At 27.1% G+C, this 21,887-nt stretch overlaps 9 protein-coding genes across 9 annotated transcripts; 7 read left to right on the top strand and 2 right to left on the bottom strand.

The window, feature by feature from the left end:
* Positions 1 to 145: 145 nt before the first annotated feature.
* VNE69_03270 (haloacid dehalogenase-like hydrolase (had) superfamily protein) lies at positions 146 to 856 on the bottom strand (the record flags this gene model as incomplete). Its single annotated transcript, XM_065473132.1, has 1 exon — positions 146 to 856. The coding sequence occupies one exon, from the start codon at positions 854 to 856 to the stop codon at positions 146 to 148; it is 711 nt and encodes a 236-aa protein (XP_065329204.1).
* Positions 857 to 5,732: 4,876 nt separating this feature from the next.
* On the top strand, positions 5,733 to 7,214 carry VNE69_03271 (zinc finger C2H2 domain-containing protein; the record flags this gene model as incomplete). Its single annotated transcript, XM_065473133.1, has 1 exon — positions 5,733 to 7,214. One exon carries the CDS (start codon positions 5,733 to 5,735, stop codon positions 7,212 to 7,214), a length of 1,482 nt encoding a protein of 493 aa, XP_065329205.1.
* A 2,283-nt stretch (positions 7,215 to 9,497) lies between these two features.
* Positions 9,498 to 11,189, top strand: VNE69_03272 (dynamin; the record flags this gene model as incomplete). Its single annotated transcript, XM_065473134.1, has 1 exon — positions 9,498 to 11,189. One exon carries the CDS (start codon positions 9,498 to 9,500, stop codon positions 11,187 to 11,189), a length of 1,692 nt encoding a protein of 563 aa, XP_065329206.1.
* A 166-nt stretch (positions 11,190 to 11,355) lies between these two features.
* Positions 11,356 to 11,883, bottom strand: VNE69_03273 (general transcription factor IIH subunit 3 (TF2H3); the record flags this gene model as incomplete). The annotated part of the gene is made up of 1 exon (XM_065473135.1): positions 11,356 to 11,883. The coding sequence occupies one exon, from the start codon at positions 11,881 to 11,883 to the stop codon at positions 11,356 to 11,358; it is 528 nt and encodes a 175-aa protein (XP_065329207.1).
* A 1,762-nt stretch (positions 11,884 to 13,645) lies between these two features.
* Positions 13,646 to 14,248, top strand: VNE69_03274 (RNA polymerase II subunit A C-terminal domain phosphatase (FCP1); the record flags this gene model as incomplete). Its single annotated transcript, XM_065473136.1, has 1 exon — positions 13,646 to 14,248. One exon carries the CDS (start codon positions 13,646 to 13,648, stop codon positions 14,246 to 14,248), a length of 603 nt encoding a protein of 200 aa, XP_065329208.1.
* A 125-nt stretch (positions 14,249 to 14,373) lies between these two features.
* Positions 14,374 to 14,799, top strand: VNE69_03275 (RNA polymerase II subunit A C-terminal domain phosphatase; the record flags this gene model as incomplete). The annotated part of the gene is made up of 1 exon (XM_065473137.1): positions 14,374 to 14,799. One exon carries the CDS (start codon positions 14,374 to 14,376, stop codon positions 14,797 to 14,799), a length of 426 nt encoding a protein of 141 aa, XP_065329209.1.
* Positions 14,800 to 14,847: 48 nt separating this feature from the next.
* VNE69_03276 (subunit 2 of splicing factor 3A-like) lies at positions 14,848 to 15,114 on the top strand (the record flags this gene model as incomplete). The annotated part of the gene is made up of 1 exon (XM_065473138.1): positions 14,848 to 15,114. The coding sequence occupies one exon, from the start codon at positions 14,848 to 14,850 to the stop codon at positions 15,112 to 15,114; it is 267 nt and encodes an 88-aa protein (XP_065329210.1).
* Positions 15,115 to 18,935: 3,821 nt separating this feature from the next.
* On the top strand, positions 18,936 to 19,538 carry VNE69_03277 (DDE-TNP-IS1595 domain-containing protein; the record flags this gene model as incomplete). The annotated part of the gene is made up of 1 exon (XM_065473139.1): positions 18,936 to 19,538. The coding sequence occupies one exon, from the start codon at positions 18,936 to 18,938 to the stop codon at positions 19,536 to 19,538; it is 603 nt and encodes a 200-aa protein (XP_065329211.1).
* Positions 19,539 to 20,463: 925 nt separating this feature from the next.
* On the top strand, positions 20,464 to 21,174 carry VNE69_03278 (putative nucleotide phosphatase; the record flags this gene model as incomplete). Its single annotated transcript, XM_065473140.1, has 1 exon — positions 20,464 to 21,174. The coding sequence occupies one exon, from the start codon at positions 20,464 to 20,466 to the stop codon at positions 21,172 to 21,174; it is 711 nt and encodes a 236-aa protein (XP_065329212.1).
* Positions 21,175 to 21,887: the final 713 nt, after the last annotated feature.

Here is a 21,887-nt window from a genome sequence, read left to right on the forward strand (position 1 = left end):
AAAATTTGGTTCAATTAAACTAAAGTTTATTTTTTTGTGTGTGTTATTATTTAATAAATTTTTTTACGTCAAAATCATAAATTTAATTTTAATATGAATAATTTAATAAATAAAGCAAAATATCTTTTATAAAATGGAGGATTTATTAATGTTCACCTGCCACCTTTAAGTCCCGATTTATTTTTTTTAAAATATCTACAAGATTCGTATTTCTTTCAATTTTATAACAATTCCAATAATACTCTTTAGCTTTTTCAATATTGCAATCGCTATCATCAAAAAAATAAACATTCTGGTTATCTTTAAGATTTAAAAGTTCGATTATAAATTCGTAAGCGTAATTAAATGGTTTACCTTTTGTACCCATTTCAGTATCATCGATACAGATGATACCATCAAAACAGTCTTCTATTCCTAAACATTGTAAAATTGATTGAGATCTTAATTTTGTGTTATTGGTAAAACAATACTTTTTATATTTAATGTTCGATAGAGCTTCTCTTAAAATAAAGTCTTTATTGATAAAATTTTTATATTCGAAATGTCCTCGCATATCTTCAGCTTCTTTGGCCGTTTTGTTAAACATTTGTAAAATTCCAGCACCTGTCATCGGACTACTTTTCAAAACCTCCCAGAAGCCCTTTTCAGTGATTCTCGGGCTATTAAGTTTATTAAAAACATTTTTCCACGAGTTAAATTCGGCTTTATGTAATTCGGAGCTCATCTTGTACAAAGTATCATCAATATCAAATAAAAATACTGGTTCGTTTTTATCTGCTCTTAAAGATTCTTTGTATTTTGCTAAACTGTCATGATGAATTGTAATATATTTTTGAATTTTACATGGTATGGTCATTTTCTTGGGGGTACAAACTTAATTAATGTCGCGCGCCCAACGAGCGACCGCGCCCAGTGCGCGACCGGATTTTTTCCTAATTTTTTAAACTAACAGAATTTTTAACATTGGAAATTTGTAATTATACAAGCTATGTATTTCTGTATGTTAACTGTTTGGATTATTCAACTACCTTTTTTATGACCCCTAAATAAATTTTCAACACGTTGGGATTCGAACCTACGACCTTCAAAGTTACGGATGACCATAACAACCCCTGTGCCAAGCTTGTTCAGGAAATAATTTTGCAATTAATTATAGTAAAGATTCATCATTTTAAAAAATTTTTTTTTTTACTTTTATGAAAGAAGTAAAAGACCAAGTTGAGTATGATCGGCTTGTCCAAATACTCAAAGGGGACGAGGTTGGCCTAGAATGTGACAAACATTTAAAATATAGGCTAAAGAAGAAATCCCAAAGTTTTATTCTTGTGGATAACATTCTTTTCTTGAAGGATGTGGGGGGCTGGCACAAAAGAGTATTTGTAAGTACTATGGTCCAAGCTATGAAAATAGAGGTCCAAGGACTTCATCGGCAGCATCATTATGGCGCGAACCGTCTCTATTATAAGTGTAAGGAACAATACTTCAGTATACCTAGGTGTATTGTAAGGGAGGTTTGCAGTGAATGCAATATATGCATGACAGCACAACCTCTTAAAACAAAAGAAAAGTTCAAGCACATCTTCGGTAAAAGACCCTTTGAAAGATTTATTATTGATCTTGTTGATATGAGGACTTATAGTGATGAAAATGATGGTTTTAGTTGGACCCAACAACAATAGATGTATTTTCTAAATATGCTTTTATCTCTGCTTTGAAAACTAAAACCGCCGCTGAAGTCGTATCACGGTTAGAATACAAATTTCAAACGTTAGGCTTTCCTGCTATACTTCAATGCGACAACGGCAAAGAGTTTAAAAATGAAACATTAGTTGAATTTTGCAAACAAAATGAAATAATGCTTATTCATGGCAGACCTCGTCATCCCCAGAGTCAAGGACAAGTCGAGAGGTTTAATCAAACCCTTACTCGCTACCTGCAAAAACATCTTTGCGAAAAAGGTTTTAACAATAAGAACTGGCTAGCGGTCATTAATAAAGTTGTTTATGACTATAATGCCGCAGTACATTCTGCTACAAAGAAGTCTCCCTATAAGTTATGGTACGGAAGCCTTGGATACAATACATGTCTAAGGGAGAATGATGATGATTGCACTGATGAGAATGAAACAACTGTAAACACGATTACAGGAAGTGATGCAGTGAGTAATGAAAAATATTTGGCTCGAATGGACAGAAAATGTGTTCATAATTCCATCAACGATTTTTCTATTGGAGATTTAGTGGTTGTAAAAAAAGATTTCGACACTAATACGAAAACAAAAAAACTAAAATTGAGTTCTTTTTATAGTGAACCACGGGAAGTAATAGAAATTTTATCGAATAGCCGATTAAGGTTAAAATACGAAGGGAAGGAGGAAATTATATCAATGAATCTGGTTAAAAAATTAAATAAATGAGCCTTGAGATAAATTTTACTATTTGTTTTACTATAAATTTTAGTTGTTTACGATCTTTTTATATAATTTATACATTGAAAACTACATTTAATGTTTTATTCATGAAAATTGTATGTTTTTGAATTAAGAAAGTTATCTGTTTAAAAAGATATCACTAAGCCCGTTTTTTTTAATATAATTTATTTTATAATATATATATATATATATATATGATGTGCGTTATTTTAAAGAATAAAGTGTAAAAATGCAAATACCAACGTACTAGAAATATAATATTCAAATGACCTTCGTAGACTATTTATTGAACGGGCGTCTAAATGTAATCTTTACACAGCTATGGGTACCTAATTAACTAAAATGAATTTTTGTGAACTCAAATTTAGGTATTTTTTCTAAAACTTTATATTTGAGCACAGCATCATAATTTTATTTTTTTAATTTATTTTTCCAAGATAATCAATACTTGAGTTAAGAGTTTTTAATGTAATAAAAAAATTACTCTAGTTTCTATATAAATGTCCCTTTTAATTTATTTTTATTGTTTATAAAAATTCTTATAAATTGAAGTTTAATTAAATTCTAAGAATCTTCTAAGCTGATCTATAAAAATCAAACCATAAAAATAGAGCTAATTAAGCATTATGAAAAGAAATAATGGAATACAATGTACCCTTAAATTTGTAATTTTTTTTATGTATATGCATATAAATAAATAGCTTAATGAGTTATCCGTTAGAGCTCTTTGTTATAATCTTAATGCGCTTATAAAATTAAAAAAATCTTAACCCAATTTGACAAAAATCTACCTTTAATTAAAAAAATCTTGTATTTTGTTTATGTTCATGATGTAAGTGGGCGTTAGTAAAGTGTTACTACAAAAATAAGAACTTTTTGTATATAACCTTGTTAATAATACACTTTTAATCTTCAAATCTATAGTTAGATTGAACATACAATATGTTTATGTAAAATTTCTTCACGAATTCTTCCGGTCGCGCGCCGGGCGCGCGACAATTAATACCCAAAAATTAATTTATTTCGATTATTAATATAGATATATCATGGGTTTATCAAAAATTTTGTTAAAGTAAATTTTACTATTTAAACAAGTTTTTCGTCTATTAATAGATTTCATCTGCGTATATTCGATAATTCTCTGATGATGGTACATATACCATATAACATCAAATTGTATTTGTCATAAATCATCTGGCCCCGTCATAATTAAAAATAAACACAACAAAATTCTTGTAAAAAATTTTACTGAAAAAAATTATAATGAATCATTACAAATAATTCTGAACCACATATAACATAATGAGTTTTTCTAATAAAGTTAGCGATTTGAAATTAAGTTCTGATAAACACAAGTATTACAACTCTTTAATATACATTTTTAGTGTTAAACAACAATTTTTAATATGCGCATGAAAGACAAAAAAATGGAATCATGATGTTATAAAACTTCATTAATTATTTTCACAGCTTATTCTGATACTTTTTAAGCATAAAAATGTATGTTTAATACAAAAATACATATTTTTTTAGTTGAAACATGTTTAAGGTAATTTTTTTCTCAATTTAGTCCATTTTTATATTTAATTATTTGTTACCATATTTAAAAATAGTATTATTTTTGAGTTATAAATTTTATTGTTAGGTAGGGGCATCAACCTATAAGTACAAAGTAGTCTTATTTTTTGTTGTATAAAGTTTAATTGTATATCATTTTAATGTACTTTTTACATGTGTAATATCATATCACTTGAATTCAAATGTTTATATTTAACTGTAAATAAACATAAAGCCCATTCACAAAAATTTTATTCAATTTTCTTCGTATGTTTAAATTTTTTTTTGCATTCATATTTTTTACGGAAAATGTTTGTTCAAGCGATCAATATTAAAATTCTTCGGATCTTTATTTGAAAGACATGTAAGATTAAGGCTTTTATATCTAACTTCGATAAATTCAATTGTAAATTTTTGATAGATCTGACTTTAAATTTAAATTTTTGAACTTTGACATAAAATTGCATATAAATTTGTTCTAATATATTTGTTTTTTCACGAAAGTTTAGATTTTATTGTTTTACTGCCTTAAAAAATGATTTTTTTAACTTCATAACAAAAAAATTAAACTTCACAAATAAAACGATTAAAATGCAGAAATACTGCTCAATTAGTTTTTGTTACAAGAATATGTTATTTTTTTTAACATATGACACATATAATTTTTATTCTAATTGTTATTTATTTATTTTTTTCTTTCAAGGGTTCGCTAAAAAATAAAACTAAACAAAAAACTACACAATGTTATATTGATTTCCCGTTCTCAAATTATTTTATAAATTTTATTGTGTATTAAAGTTCTTGAGAAACAATTTGTGCTTCTATAAAAATTAAGACTTTAATTTCTTTTAGAGTTTCTATTCAATAAGAGATGACTTAACAACATTTTGATGGATATTTGTAGATTTTAAAACTTTTCACTTAATTTTATTTGATCAACATGATATTAAATATTTTTTATATATGAGCTTACACACTTAGTTTTATACATTAATCTGTTTTTTTGCCTTGGATAGAAATTGATATAGAATATTATAAAAGAAACACATGGTTTCTTGGAGACTGTATAAAATTTAACCTATGCAATTTCCTCAAGAAATTTCCCTGGAAAAAATAAAAAATTATTATTCTTTATTGAAATTGGGATGTTACAATAAATCAGATGAAATTTTATTCAGTGTTCTTTGATTTTATAAATTGAACGAGGTTTATAAAAAATGCAAAATTTTTATTATTTTTTAAAAAAATATAGCAAAAATAAAAAAACAGTACAAATGATTAGCAAACACTTTCACATCCGTAAAATGAAAATCATCTTATAGTAGAAACCCCTTAGATAATAAACTAAATGTTCATTTAAACTTGTATTTCTTATTGACGATGTTTTTTTTGAGACAAAACCAAAAATATACATTTTCCCTTAAAAATTAGTAAAATGATTATGGCAAGTAAAGCCCTTTAAAGATAAAAATTAACAATTTGCTGCTTTTTTCTAGTATACTCTCTTATATGGGACTTTCTTGTTAAATTATCAAAATTTGAGTTTATTTATTTGACATATGAATGAAACAATAAACATTTTTTTTTACTAATGAAATTGTAAAATATTAATATTTTACAGACTCATAAAAAGCTAATGATTAAATCGGCAATTTATTTCTTTAAATTAAGTTTTTTTGCATATTTAAAAAATTATACATGTCATCTCAAATTTTTTACAAAAAAAAATTCTACTTGCCCCAAAATGACAACTCAAAACATAAAAAAAATACAGAAAGAAAACTTTATGAACAAAGAATTTTCTAAAAAAACTAGCAATGAGAATATGACTACAAAACATACAATTGTAGAGTATTCACAGCCCAATTACTCTGATAATGGGTTTGCGATTCCACCAAAAAAACTTATTGAATCCCTTTGTTGTTGTAAAAAATGCGGATGTGGTCCAGACGTTGATTTAATCAGAATATTTCTATTATCAGCGTATTCAAATAATTATTTGATGTTTGAGAATTATAAGAAATCACAACTAGAGCTTAAAAGAAATTTAAAATTAGAAGAGAATAAATTAAAAAAAGAAAACGAAAAGACTAACGAGATAGTAGAAGATTTAAAAAACATACAAATCGAGGAGACGAAAGAAATAATAGAAGAAGTGAATCTAATAATAAAGGAGGCGAAAGAGAGGGGAAATACAATTAAAAATGAAAAAAAAGAAGTAAAAATCGAAAATGAAATAACCTATGAAATAGAAATGAAAGTAGAAGATAAAATAGAAATAAAAATGGAAAATAAGGTTGAAGAAACGATAGAAGAAAAGAAAAATGAAGAAACAGAAATAAAAGAAATCGAAAATGCATTTGAAGAGACGAAACCAGTCTATTTAGAGGATTTTGGAACTGAAAAAGAGGAATTAGATGAAATTTTAGAGAAAGAAACATTGAAAGGAGAAATTGCTGTTGAAAAATTAGTAAAAGGAGAAAGTGCAGATGAAAAGCTAGTAAAAGGAGAAATTGCAGATGAAAAAATCTTGAAAGAACAAGTTGTAGATGAAAAAATCTTGAAAGAACAAATTGTAGAGGAAAAAATAATGAAAGAAGAAATTGTAGATGAAAAAATGGTAAAAGGGGAAATTATAGATGAAAAAACAATGAAAGAAGAAATTGTAGAGCAAGAATTGGCGCAAGAAGTATTTGTAGAGCAAGAATCAGAAGACGACGAAACGATTCCGTCTAGGCAAATCATAAGGAAAAGTGCTTATAATAGCCTCGTCAGTCAAAATCTAATAAACATGATTCCATTGATAAATAAAAATCAAAGGAATAGAAAAAATTTAAAACAAAATGTTGATTTCATATATGACGAGAGTAAAAAGAGGAGGAAAAGTTCTTTCAGATATTATGACGCGTCTTTTAATAATAGCTCTTCTATGTATCCATCGACCAATGAATTCGAACTCAACAGTAGTGCAAGAAAAAATTCAAAATTTCACAAATGCAATTTTTGTGAAACAGAATTTTTTAGTAAGGTTAAACACAATCAACACGTAAAAACACAACATCCCGATGAGCTTCCTTCGATTATTAAGCCTTTTTGTTGTCCCTTTGAAAATTGTCAAAATAGCTATAAAAATAAAAATGGGATTGAATACCATTTGATTCATAAGCATTCTATTGTAGGTAAAAATCTACAAAAGATGGTTGCTAAGATCACCAACGAAGAGTAATTAAATTTGTTATACATGTATCTTAAATTAGTCTATTCTAATTTTTAATATAAAATACTTAGTTTTTTTTTCTACAAGTAAGAAGCTTTCATGTGTTCTAATTTTTAATTTTGTTGACATTATCACTGTACCATTTCTGAGTATATCTCAATAATAAAAATTTTAAATACTATAAACTTGGGGTTGTTTCTGATTTTGTTTACATATAAACAAATTATGTATTCATATTGGGTTGCATTTTGAGTTACTGTCAAAAATTTATCAATTTTTATCACAACTATGAAATCCAAAAATTATTTACTGAATGGAAATAATTAAAATCTTAAATAAGTTTTGATATAAAAATTATTACTGTAGTGGTATCATCAAATGAAGTGATCAAAAAATCACGTATTAAAAATTATCAAAATATATTGTGAGTCAGAAATGGCGTTGGAATAGAAATTGTCGCGAAATATTTGATGGTTTGTTTAACAAAAGGTCCTAAAGCTGCGGGGAGATGTTGTAAAAATACTAGAGCTGTTTTGGTGCGAACCCCTCTAGAGCCGCAGATCCCTGTACATTATATTTCGAATTTTACTAAAATTATATCAGAAATCTTCCCTTAAAGACGTGAATCAATTGGTATATTTTTTTTTCAGAAGAAAAAACGAGATCACTTATGCAATCAATGGGCACAATTTTAAATGAACTCATGGCCTAATTCAAAATACCTACAAAGATAAATGCTGTGAAACCTTTGCATAAAAAAGACGTTGCTAGTTGGTTCATGTCCTTATAATTTACAGCTTTGGATATCAAACAATATAAGTTTTTTTTGAAAGCTGATTTATAATGGCTATACAAATCTAGATTGACTGTAGTGGCAAAGAAGATTTAAATGTAATGTGTCTCAATATTTGGTGACTACAAGTCGTAATTCATTTAATATGAACTGATCAAAGTCAAATATTTTTTTTTACATTTTGAATTTTATAAAACTTTGCAAATTGTGTAAAACTCATATTAAACTTTTTTTAAATTAAAGCAACTAAGAAAAATCATACTACTGATACTTATCTCATTAATTAAATTTTATATTTATTTTAAGACAAAATGTTGATTTATGTTTTTTTAAAAATAAATAAACCGTTTTTATGTGTCGAAACTTATTTAAACACATGTTTGTCTTAGATATTCTTTACACGGTTTATTTTTCAGTATCTGGGGGATTTCTAAAAAAAATAAATACAAGTCGATTTTTATAAGAAACATATTAAATTTTATCTATCGAATAAATTTGATTATAAAATTAAATCCTATCCCATACTTTTTCCTTAAATATATTATTGTAAAAAAATATATTTGGAAGACTACATAAAAATATTGGAAAGGTTTTTTTACAATATTAAACCTAAACATTTTTCATATACCTTATAGAGAGTTGGCTGTCTGGTCTATATATCTTTCCTTGTTGTTTATATCGTTTTTTAGATTTTCTGCATGGCTTATGTCTAAACAGAACCAATTGACATTGACTATTTGTAGTTTTAATGACTATTCCTTCGTGCTTTTTGAACCCTTTAACGATTTCAATTTTTTTTAAATGTTTTTTCCTTAGGTTATATTTTAATTAAAATTATATATAAAGCATGAAAAGCAATTAAACGTACAGTTGATATATTTTTGTTAATTATAATAAAAATAATTAAATTTTAGCTTTCTCCTTCATGATTTTGTATGATTAAAATTTTTTATAAAAATAAAATTTTAATTGCAATATAATGCTAAAATCATCATTAAAAATTCTAAAGAACATTATTTACAGTTCGTTTTACTTTTTTTTATTAAAAAAATATTAATAAAAATGAAACTACCAATTAAAACATATAAAAGTGACAAAAAAAAAATTATTTTTAATGTTGATCAAATAAAGGAAAAGAATGTGAAAGATTAACTGTCTGAGAGCCAAAAAAACGTATAATTTATTTTTTTTTGCTATCAATACGTCTCTTAAAATAAAAAATAAACATAGAATGAAAAAAACATTTAGTTTTTTTGAGAAAATTAAGTTAGTTACAATAGTCAATGCAAGTATGCATTATGCGGATCCTATCGCTGTTTATACAAGTTCAGCTACTATTTTATAAAATTTTGACAAAGAAGTTTTTTGCTTATATTTACATTTCTTATTGTATTTGCTTATAAACTTTATTTTTTTTGTAAAAAATTGTAAGCGTAATATTTTTAATATTGAAAAAAAAACACACTTTTTTTATTTTTATTTTGATAATTTTTTCCCCTATGAAAACCAACTCAAAAGAAATCAATGTCATTCAACAAATACACAACCACGTTCATAACTTAAAAATCGATTTACCGTCAATTACTGTTGTAGGTCCACAATCATCTGGTAAATCTTCAGTTTTAGAATCTCTCATAAACAAAGATATTTTACCAAGAGGAACTAATTTAGTAACGAGATGTCCACTAATAATTCATTTGAAAAAATGTCCTGATGAGGAATATGTCGAAATAAAAAATGAAAAAATTATTTTGAAAAACTCTAATAAAAATATTAGAAAAAAAATATTAAAATTAATGGATGAGATTTGTGGAACTGATAAAGAAATAACAAGTGATCCTATTATAATTAATATGTGGTTAAAAGATACTTTAGAATTTACTATTATTGACCTCCCTGGAATCACAAAAGTCGCTATTGGTAAACAATCAGCAGATATAGAAATTAAAATTCTTGATATGGTTCGGGAATACATTACTCCTAAAAATACAATTTTATTGGCAATTGTTAATTCAAATGTGGACATTTCTAATAGCGAAGCATTAAAAATATGCAAAGAAGTTGATCCAGAACTTAAAAGGACTATTGGTGTCCTTACAAAAATAGATCTAATGGACAAAGGTACTAATTGTATTGATATTTTAGAAAATAAAGTATTGCCTTTGCGTTTAGGATATGTTGGAGTAATTAACAGGTCTCAGGAAGACATAGCAAATGGTATAAATTTTTTATCTTGGAAAAAAAAGGAAAAAGATTTTTTTGATAAAAGCGCGTATGCCAATTTAAAGAACATTGGATCACAATTTTTACTAGATGAAATATTTTCGCTGTACCAAACAAAAGTGAAAGAAATTTTCCCAAATTTAATAGAAGAATTAAAAATTAAACTTAGATCAATACAAGGCGAATCTTTTATAGATACATATATACTTAGATATAAATATCATACAGTTCTTAGTAAACTAATTACTAATAATGATATTAATAATGATCTTTTTGCTTATAATGATTCTAATATAATATTAGATTTAAAAAATTTTAAAAATTTTAAATTGACTTATGATTTTTCATTAGTAAAAACTATGGTGTCTAAAGATCTCAGTATTTTTATTAATGATAATTTATTAATATCAATTATTAAACATAATATGAATATAGCAAAAAAAAGAATTTTAGAATTACAAAATCAATATAAAAAAATTTTAAACCATAAAATCCAGCAAATTGTCAGTAATAAATTCCCTGATGTCTGTAAAGCTTTTAATGATAGTATTATGAAAGAAATAGACAGTTGGGATGTAGAAAAGAAGATATTAGAATACATTGATGTGATGAGTAATGTGATAGGCGACACAGATATAATTTTTAAAAATGCTATTACTACTAATTTTCTTGGCACACATCTTTGTATTCCTGGAGGAAGTAAAGAAGATATTTTAAAAAATTTTAGTACAATTTATCTCGATAAACAAATTTGTAACATCATTGAATATGTTATAAAACTTAATTTTTTTAATATTTCTGAGTTGATTGAAAAAAGAGCTATGATTTGTATTAGTAAAGCGAATATTGAAGAATGTAAAGATCTTATAAATTATATGAGGAATATTGCAAATCGTACTAAAGATTCTAATGATATTTTAAAAGCTTTAAATGTCTTGAAAGAATACGAAAAAAATAATTTTAAATAAAAATGCTTACTTTTTCATTGTTAAATGCCTCTCTAAATATAATGTTGAGTATTTAAGCGTTTTTTGTTTAAAAAATACTATGATTTTTTTTTAAATAGCTAATTACTGATATGTAAAAGAGTAAGTATTTTTAACCTTATAATTCGTTTGCAATTTTTTAAAAATTTTACCGAGTAAAATTAAATTTCGTTTTACATCTTTTACATACAGGTATAAATTTACAATAAACTCCCAAACACACTGGACACGTAAGCCCCACTAATACATCTTGATTATGACACACACATTTTATATTAAATGACATTACACTCTGACTTTGTTTATTTCCCAACAAATTTATCAATCCTTTAAGCGTATTAGTAATATACAATCCTTTTGTTATTATACTACATTGTCTTAATATAGGATTATTAGTAGTACTAAGACAATCAATTCGTATATCGTATCTTTTTGCTGTAAAAGCGCAATTTAATAATTTAAAATAGTCTTGTTCATGTATTTTATTTTCAGTACATATTAGAATTCTAGATTTGACTTTGCTTTTACATAAGACATAACCAATATTAATTACTATGTTGTCAGAATAATCTACTTCAGTTATTTTATTTTCTATATTTGAAAGATTAAAAATGTTTTTGAATGTTGAAATGTTTTTTGTGTCTTTTTTTATATCTGAGACGATAAATAAATCCATGGGGTTATAAAAAAAAACCAAAAAATCTATTTTTTTAAAAAATAGGAAACAGAGTTAGATTTATTCCTATTAATTTATCTATAGTTTTTACAATTAACTCTCTACATAATAATTACCATTTTAATATTGTATTAAATGATTTTCTTTAATGTACACGCAGCAATGAATAGAATTTTAAGTAATATCCAACTATTTAAGACATTATATTTCAATATATGCTAGAAAGAGGCTTATATTATGTTGAAGGAGTTAACGAGCATAAGGGGTTTATTTAATAATTATTATAAGGACACCAACATATTATTTTTACATATTTTAAAATTAGAATTTTATTCTAAAAATTTTAGCATTTCAAATTTATTGAAAAAAACTAATTGGAAAAAAGATACAAATTTGATAAGAGTTATAATAGTACAATTACATGTGTAAAAATGTCACTGATGCATCGATATCATTCTTCGGCTGATAACTAAAAATTAAAGGCCTTAAATGTGTCAGCACCGCATTCAAATCTTATTTAGAATTGACATAAAATGTGACAGTAGACTTCTATTGTAAATGACCTTTTACAAGTAAAAAGATCCTCCACACACCAAGCTAACTATTTAGAAATGTGATCACAATCCAGGTTATTGAAGATGCAACATCAAACTTTTTAAAATGAACTTGCCAGAAATTGCAACCTTAGTATCCATCAGACCTCTGCCCAGAAAAATAAATGATCCACAGCAGATATGTCGACTAATAATAGTTTTAACACGAAATGTTTTTACTATCTTGTGTATTTCACACACAGCTCCTTACATCACCACCCGGCACTTTATTACTCTGCGTTGACCACCAGTTTCGGCCAAAGTGTCTAAGAATCCATTCATAGGGCAAACAGGCCTTCTTGCTCTACGCAATCTCTTAAATTAACATGATGAAAGAGCAAAGTGCACACTCATAAGGCCTTTCGATATGTGCATAGGCCTTTTTATACATTAAGATGCTCTGGCTATACTATTTTCTGCCTTGGGGTCGTTATTTTACTAGACATAAATCCCCGTGGCTGGACACACACAAGTTTCATTGAATCAAATTAAAAATAACATAGACAGATTATACCATTCATAGAGTGCGATACCTTTTTAGTGTTTATCAAAATTAAGCCTGCCTTTTATGTGTCAGTACAATGCTTTCGATTTCTAAGCTACGTGCCTTATACATTTTTTAGACTTTATAATGCCATAAAAGCTTAGGCCTATACAATAATTATAGTAAACATGTAAGTAATGCTTAAGAATATCCTAAGGGAATAAAGGAATTTCTCCTATTATTTTTTTTTCGACCACATATAAATCAACTATAGCTTACTGCATTTATTGTCAAATTTTACAGTTAAGTTTAAACAAGTTAGATCTTTTTAATGTACTGCATCATTGCCTTAAGATTAAAAAAAATATAAATCTTTTCAATAGTAACAAAAGTGTTTGCATTGATACTTAATTAGATTTGTAACAAGAACTAAGTTAGTTGCAATCGAATGTATTTCAAAAAGACACTTAACTACACAACCCTAGTTGTTTTAATATGCTAAAATGCTCCATCTATAAGTTTATATTTGTAATATGCTTTTAAACCCCATACAAGTTTAAAGTTAATCCAAGGTATTTTATAGATATTAAATCCGTAAAAATATTATTACATCTTTTTTCCATATTTTAAAATATGGAAAAAAGATGCAATTTTTTAATAAATAATTTTCTCGCCCCATTTTCTTATGTCTTGTAAACATTCCTTAAGAATTGGCCTTTTGTGCTGCGACTGCGGCGAGGAGATCTCTGATGACACTAAATTGTACAATGTCTTACACAACAACCCAGACATCAAATTGTCAGAAGAAGAAGCATTCATTAGAAACAAAAAGACTATAGAAGATCTTCATCAATCTAAGAAATTAATCTTAGTACTAGACTTAGACCAGACAATATTGCACACTACCATTACTAAGGAATATATGGAAGGATACTATAATTTTATTATTAATGACATTTCTTATTGTGTAAAACTTCGTCCTTATTTAAATTACATGTTAGAATGTTTGTATAAAAAATATGAAATCCACGTCTACACGATGGGCAGCAAAGTTTATGCGAAAAAAATCGTGAAAATTATTGACCCCTCTAAAAAATATATAGGAAATAGAATTTTGAGTAGAGATGAAAATGGACTGGGATTTAAGAAAGATCTAAATAGACTGTTTAGTATACATAGTAATGTAGTTATATTGGATGATAGAGATGATATATGGGATTATAGTAGTAATTTGATACTAGTCAAGCCTTTTTTCTATTGGGATATTGGAGATATAAACAGTAACTGACTAAAAAACAGTTAAGAAAGAAAAAACAAATTAATAAGTCATTTCTTATTATATAATCTATACATACAAATTTTCAAGTAATCTTAAAACATGATAAAAAATCAATAAAATTTTGATACCCCAAAATGAATATAAAAAAATCAAAACAAAATAATGAAGATGAAGAACTTCTTCATCTTACAAAAATACTCTCACAAATCCATAAGGAATATTTCAGTATTCCAGAAAATAACATCATCGACATACTAAAAAACAAAAAGAAAATTTTTACTGGTCTAAATTTCTACATTTACAATTCTAAACTAAAAAAAAAAATAGAAGATTTTGATGGGGTAGTAGTCGAGACACTGGCAGAAGCTAATTATGTCATTATATCTAAAAATTTAGAACTAGATTTAACAAGTCTTAAAGCTGACCATTGTGTCGTAGTAGACGAGAATTATATCTTCGACTCTGTGTACAAATTAAGGAAAGTAAATGTAGAAAAATATGTTTTATACGATTTTAGTGGAGACGATCAACTCATCAATGAAATATTTGATGATTTATAAAAAAAAATAAATAAAAAAATTTTACCCTGTTTTTATTTTTTGGTTAATATGGAAATTACAAATATTAAACATCCGAAATTGAAATTAAAAGGATATCGTATTAAATATCATTTTAAAAGTAAACCGAAATTTAGAATTCTTAATGCATTGGAACAATGCGTAGAGAAATATAATGAAGATTATATATATCTGGTTTTTAGATGTAAAAATGAAGAAAATGTAGGAATAAGAATAAGAAAATGCATCATTTTGGAAGAATTTAGTGTAGAAAAATATGAGGAACAAATATACCAACTAGACTTATTTTATATGTGATATTACAAGAAAATATTATGATATTTTAAGAGGGCAATATAAGAATAAAAGAATTTTTTTTTTAGTGTATTATTTTATTATATTACTTTTAAGAAAGGGGCACAATTTGCATTGGTCGTGTTTTTAGACTAAACATATTTTTTAAGAAAAAAGGCCTAGTTTTTGCACGCTCACGGCGCGTATATTCGTTTCTAGGACTATTAAGATTTTATAAAAAAATGGCATAGTTTTTGTATGCTCATGGCGCTACTTATAATATACCTAATATTACACGGTAAAATATACTTATATTTGCTATTATTTCATCTAAGGTGTAGAAATGTAGGAGATTTTTTTACATCTAATCTTGTCGCTTTTAACTATTATTATGATCAATATTTCCTAACAACGTCATTTCTCTATTTATCTTTAACCCAATTTATGTGGAGATATTCCTGATGAATGTTTATATTGAAGGACCTAAGAGAAAAATCCTTTTTGTTCTTCTTTAACATCAGAGCTCAAGTATGTCTTACAAAATTCAATATTAATATTGGAAAATTATAAAATTATCGAACAATGGTAAATATTCGTAAAATTTCAACTAATTTGCCTTAATCGAGATACCTTTTAGGTTTATTCACCAAACGACTGTTGAACTCTACATGATTATGAGTTCTCAATAATATCATTTTAGTAACCTTTATTACGAAGTTGGGCAATTTTAAAGTCACAATTTAAAAAAAAGTTTTTCTTCGGCGAATATTCTTTAATGTGTTAAATCAAAATTACTTCGTAATTTTGATTCAGTGCATGTTTTTACATCATAAAAACTTCATCTAATAGCAATTAAGAGATCTTTATTATTTTTCCGGTTGTAGTGTATTACTTCCAGTCTAATATGATGATCTCTATCAAACATACAGGAAGTTTTTGCTGTTTTTATTTTATAATATAATTTCAGCAATATTTATGATTGCCAAACTTCCTAACATGTTTTAAATGTATCTTAAGACAGGCAAATGCTAGATTATTGGCAGAATCTAGCCGTTACAACGTTTTCTTTTATTTTATTAGTAATCTTGATGAAAATATCGTGGTTGACAAAATTAGTAAATAAACACTGGTTATATTGAAATTAGTTGTATTTTTGCAGATAATTTTTTTTACAAGCTTGGTAGTACTTGATGGAAATGTCATATACATATTAAACTAAGCATTCGAATGATTCTTCCTACATTTTTAATGATTAAATTGAAGAGCTTAAGTTATTCGCGCTGACTTGTAGATTCTTAACTACATTGTATTGGATGTGGAGGATTCACCCTACCTTTTTTATAAAAATTTGTACTGCTTTGAAAAAAGGCAAATATTTTCAGTGCTTCGCCTATGCAGAAATATATCTTGATTTTTTAATTTTTTGCACCTATGGCGATAAAATATAATATCGCTAGTAGGTCTAATACAAATTTAAGATTTGGAATGGTTATATTAAACTCCTTATCATTGTGTATAACATGGGCTTAAAAGAAATTGAACGAGTAAGCTTGCATATTATCGGCAGAGGAGGCGTATTTGATTTAAAGTCTCAAGGCTCGTTTAATTATTCGGTCTTGCTAGATAATGTTTTTAAAACTTTTTTTAAACTTATGACCCGACAAAACATCATCTAAATAGTAGAGAGCATGGGGTTAGATCATTATTGACAAGCTTGAATTTTTTAAGTTTTTTTTTCTTGCAAGTAAGAGGTAGGGAGAAACCTTACATAGGGACCAGAGGGATTGGGGCGTAATCCTCATCTAACTGATACTGTAAGATTCTTACTCACTAAAACTCCCTCCATATAACTTGCCGGGTAGCAAGCGCGCCGGGGCCATTAGACTTTGGCTCCAGAGAACGCTTTCAATTTATACCTCAAATCGGGTCCAGAGTGATCTCACAGCGGATATACTTAACGGGCATGGTTATCTATAACCCGAGGAGAGACATCATAGTACTGACTCAAAGGTCCCTACAATCATCTGTATTGCACACACGGCTCCTTACACGATCACATCTTCAGCCCGGCATTATTATTAGGCTGCGTTGACCACCAGTCACGCACTAGTTTCGGCCACCGCGTTACAGAATCTTGTATGATGGGGTCCACGAGACCTTCTCTTGCCCTACTTCGTCTAGTCTCTTAGTATGCTCTAGGATACCACACTTTTGTGCACTATCTATGGGCTCCAACTATGCTGTACTCAATAGATACTTTTATGTATCATTAAGTCACCAAAGGGCGATACTATTTTTGGGGGCTTTGAGGTGCATTTCTACACTAGATGCTAATCCCCTTGTGGCTGGACACCAACAAGTTTCATTGAATCAACTTAATGATTATCGTGTACATTTACATCTTCTGAGTTGTTCCAACGGCATCATAGAAAGTAGGAAAATTTTTGGTGCTCCTGAGAATCGAATTCAGTCTTTGCTCAATATGCAACGCCTTCAACCACTGAGCTTAGGGCACCTTCAAATTTTTTAAGTGGCATGTTTGAATTTCTTTAGTGTCATATCTCTTTGAATTTTATGAGCTCTAATATGGAGAGAAATGAAAGAATAACAGTGCTAGTCATTATAACTTAGCGAGAGATCAAAACGATCTTTTGTTGAAATATCGAATAAAGTTTTTTTTACATTCGATATCGTAGTATTAATTATTAAAAACACATAATCAACCTACGGAGAATACTGCGCAGTGAAAAATAATATTTTTGCCGAGATAGACCTTTTATTTAACAACATATTTGCTTGTCATTTGACTTTTAAAAACGTCTCCGATGAATAAAATTCACGGGTTACTGCAATCATGGCTATATCTGTGTTAACCAAAAAATCATAAAAAACTTGGCATTACAAGAAAAATGCTCTCGTTAATTCTAGTAAATCGTGATATCCTTGATAAAATTAATAAAAGGAGTATCTTAATACGAAATTAATAGGCACTCTAAAACCTACTTTTTTTTAAAAAAAGAAGGGAATAATGCTCAAATGGTACCAAGTTATGTATATTCGTAATCCCTTAGCAAAGCACATAAGAAATCGTTAACAAATAGTGGTCAAACTGTTTGGTGCATGTGTATAATTAAATTAAAAGATTGACTGCATTTGAGTTAAAACTTGGCGCCTAGAACTCAGAAAATTGTATAAATTTATTGATATTAATTTATCTATATTTTAGAATAATATAAAAACATGTCATAATTTTGTGCCAATTTTATACGATCGCGTTATAATTTAAAATTATATGAGTTAGGCAGTATAATAAATTTCTGCCATCTTATTATTCACACTATTGACCTTTTATATAATTTTTTTTGTGCTAAGACGAGATTATATATTTAATCTCTACAGTTTGGGAATTAAAACAAGTCTTAAATGTTTTATGTTTAGATTATAGGCATAATTTCACAAATTTTACAGTTATTTGATGGCTGGCTAGAAAAAAACAATAGATGACTTTTTGTAAGTAACTTTCAGATTTTAGAGAAGTTAGATATCATATATTATAGAAATTCAAACATGGCGCTATCTACTCAAATCTCGTAAAACAAAAGAGGGAAACATTTTTAAAACTACACTATTTTTTTTTACAAAAAAACAAAGAAGCTATAGGTATGGTACAAAGAGCACTTACAAGTATTTCAAAGATTCACGCAATGACAATTTTAGCAGAAAAAAAATTTTGCCAACAAATCGATTTTAAAGGGGACAGTCCATTTTTATATCATATTTAGGCTAAAGTCAGCTTTAACAGAAAAATTTCGATATAGGGTTTTTTTTGCCCCTTTTTTTAAAAAATGGAGGAGAGAATTCAAACAAGAGAAGAACTAGAAAATATATATTATGAATTGAAAATAGAAAAAGCGAAACGCAAATGTGGATCTTGTGGATCAGAGATGAAAATAAAGGACAAAAAAAGCATGAATTCGAGATGTAAATGGACTAAATGCAAATTTAATGTTTCTGTATGGAAAGATACTTTCTTTCAGCATTCTAGACTAGACCATATTACAGTATTGCAGATACTTAATATGTGGATTCTTGGATATTCTCGTAAGTCTATCTGTCAAATCCTAGGTTGTTCTCGGCAATCAATATCTAATATACTAAAAAAGTTAAAAGAAATTGATATTTATCAGACATATCTGGCTAGTATCGGAATTATAGGTGGTAATAATACTATTGTAGAGATTGATGAATCTAAGATTGGTAAAAATAAATATAATAGAGGCCAACCAGTAAAAGGTTTCTGGTGTTTTGGTATAGTCGAACGTACCATACAACGTCGAATTATATTTATATATATTGAGAAAAGAGACCAAATAACGTTAACTAATCTTTTGTTAAAGTATGTAGACAGAAATAGTACAATTTATAGCGATATGTGGAGAGCCTACTAAAAATTGTGCTTAATATTTAACCAACATCTGGTAATAAATTTTTCTCTACACTTCAGAGACCCAATAACCGGAGTTCATACAAATACCATAGAAGGTAATTGGCGCTCTTTAAAAAATTCTATTCCAAATAGAAACAGATCTGTTCGTAGTGCGAAACTTTATTTATCCAGGTATATGCTACAAAGGAACTCTTCTACCATGGGTTTTCACGCATTATTAAATTATTTATTTTATTTGTTATTTTTGTTTCTTCCTCAACATTTTTTCTCCTCCATTTTTTAAAAAAAGGGGCAAAAAACCCCTATATCGAAATTTTTCTGTTAAAGCTGACTTTAGCCCATATTTGTAAAAATATTCTATGGATCTTTATACTTAGATTATTCTTAATCGATGTCTGGTGTCTGTTCATTTGATCAAATGAAACGAGTTTTATAAAGTATAGCTTTATAATAATCTTAGAAATACAATTTATTGATCTTTTTTCGTGTTCATGAACATATCCCTTGTTTTCTATTTTAGTCTAGAATATCGGCCCAGGATTTAGTCTTCATGCAAATTTTTCTTTTGATACTCATTAAAATTTTAAAAATAAATTTTCTGTAAATTTATTCCTGGTGATGAACTAATGTTTTCTAATATTGTTTGCTCATACATTAAATATTTATTAATAGGACATTAACACATTTTACTGGAATATAAATTCGTAAAAGTAAAATATATTTTTTTTAAAAAAACAAATGTAAAAACCTACAGGTTTTTTTTTCAATAATTTTGTAATTGATTCAATATAGTTTATTTTCTAAATATAAATAAAATCTAAACTTTATCTTGTCATTCAGAATTAAATTTTGACATATTTCAAATTCAATCAAAAATCATTGATGCGTCATGGACGTCGTGATATTAAAAAATTATATCCCTTAAAATGACTACAATCAGTGAGATTCTCAAGTATATTACAATCCATCCTGATAGTCTAGCAACTTACAAAGATTCTTTGGCTGTAAAGAAAAACGAGCCCGTGTTTATTTTCGATATTGATGATACATTGTACAAGATGAGTTCGGATATGCAAAAAGCTGAATATAAATCGTGGATGACTGTGTTTGATCATCTAAATAACCCGAAAATTACAGATAAAACTTTCCATGAGATTTTAAACAGTAGTCCGATGCAAGGAGGCGGATTTTATAAACTTTTTGAAAAAACAGTCAAAGAAGCTGAGACACTGCGAGGAAACTTTAAATATGAAGTTTATCTCTCTAAAGATGCTTCTTTAAGAGAAGTTTTACTTGATCTGAAATATAAAAAGTATTGTTTTACTAATGGCTCGAAATCAAGATCCCAATCTATTTTACGATGTTTAGGCTTAGAAGACTGTTTTGACGGGGTCGTATGTATTGACGATACTGAAATGGGCACAAGAGGCAAACCTTTTGCCTTTTCGTACGAATTTATAATTGAGCTTTTAAAGATTGAAGATAACCCGAATATATACTTTTTTGATGATAGTAAATTTAATATCGAAAAAGCTAAAGAATATAATTGGAGGTGTTATAAAATTGAAAAAGATACGAATCTAGTGGAGATTATTAAAAAAATTAATGAAGACTTGAAGGTAGCAGGAGAACGTTAATAAACTTTTAATCTTTTATACAGAATTTAATTGGTATTTATATATTAGCTAACACTATTTAAAAAAAATTTCACAATTATACTGCATTTTAAATAACTGTTACGTGTTAATTTAGATAAAAAAAACTCATTTTTTAACAGATTCTTGCTTAAATGACTTTTTTTTACAGACAAGAAATTTCTTTGCCTTTTAAAAAAACTCCGAAGTTTACATGGCAATAATCATAAAAAAAACAAATTTCATATTCTTAAAGCAATATTATATTACAAATTAATTTAAGGGTTTCCACAGTGAACATTTAAATTGTCTTGACATAGAGGCAACGAATTTAATTTTATCAAATGAAATGAAATCGCCAGAATATGCTTAAATTAATCTGGGTTTAATTGGTGAAAAAGAGTCTATACGAGTAATTGTATAATTATAAGCTCAGATAAATTAGTTTTACGAATTTTATACCTATTTATTTACATGTTTGATCTAACTCATATTCAGAGATGATTAACACGAATTATAAAAAAAAATTAGTTTCTTGTAATAATCATAACAAGATACATGACTGGGAAAGAATAATGAAATTATATAGAAATATAATTCAAATTGGGCATTTAACATATTTATTTGTGCAACTATGAAATAATAAATTAATCGAAAAATATTTTTTAATTTAAAAGGTACAAACGAACACAAAAAATAAATAAATGTTAAACAAT

The sequence above is a fragment of the Vairimorpha necatrix genome, chromosome 3, assembly GCF_036630325.1.
Source record: "Vairimorpha necatrix chromosome 3, complete sequence".
Taxonomy (NCBI): domain Eukaryota; kingdom Fungi; phylum Microsporidia; family Nosematidae; genus Vairimorpha; species Vairimorpha necatrix.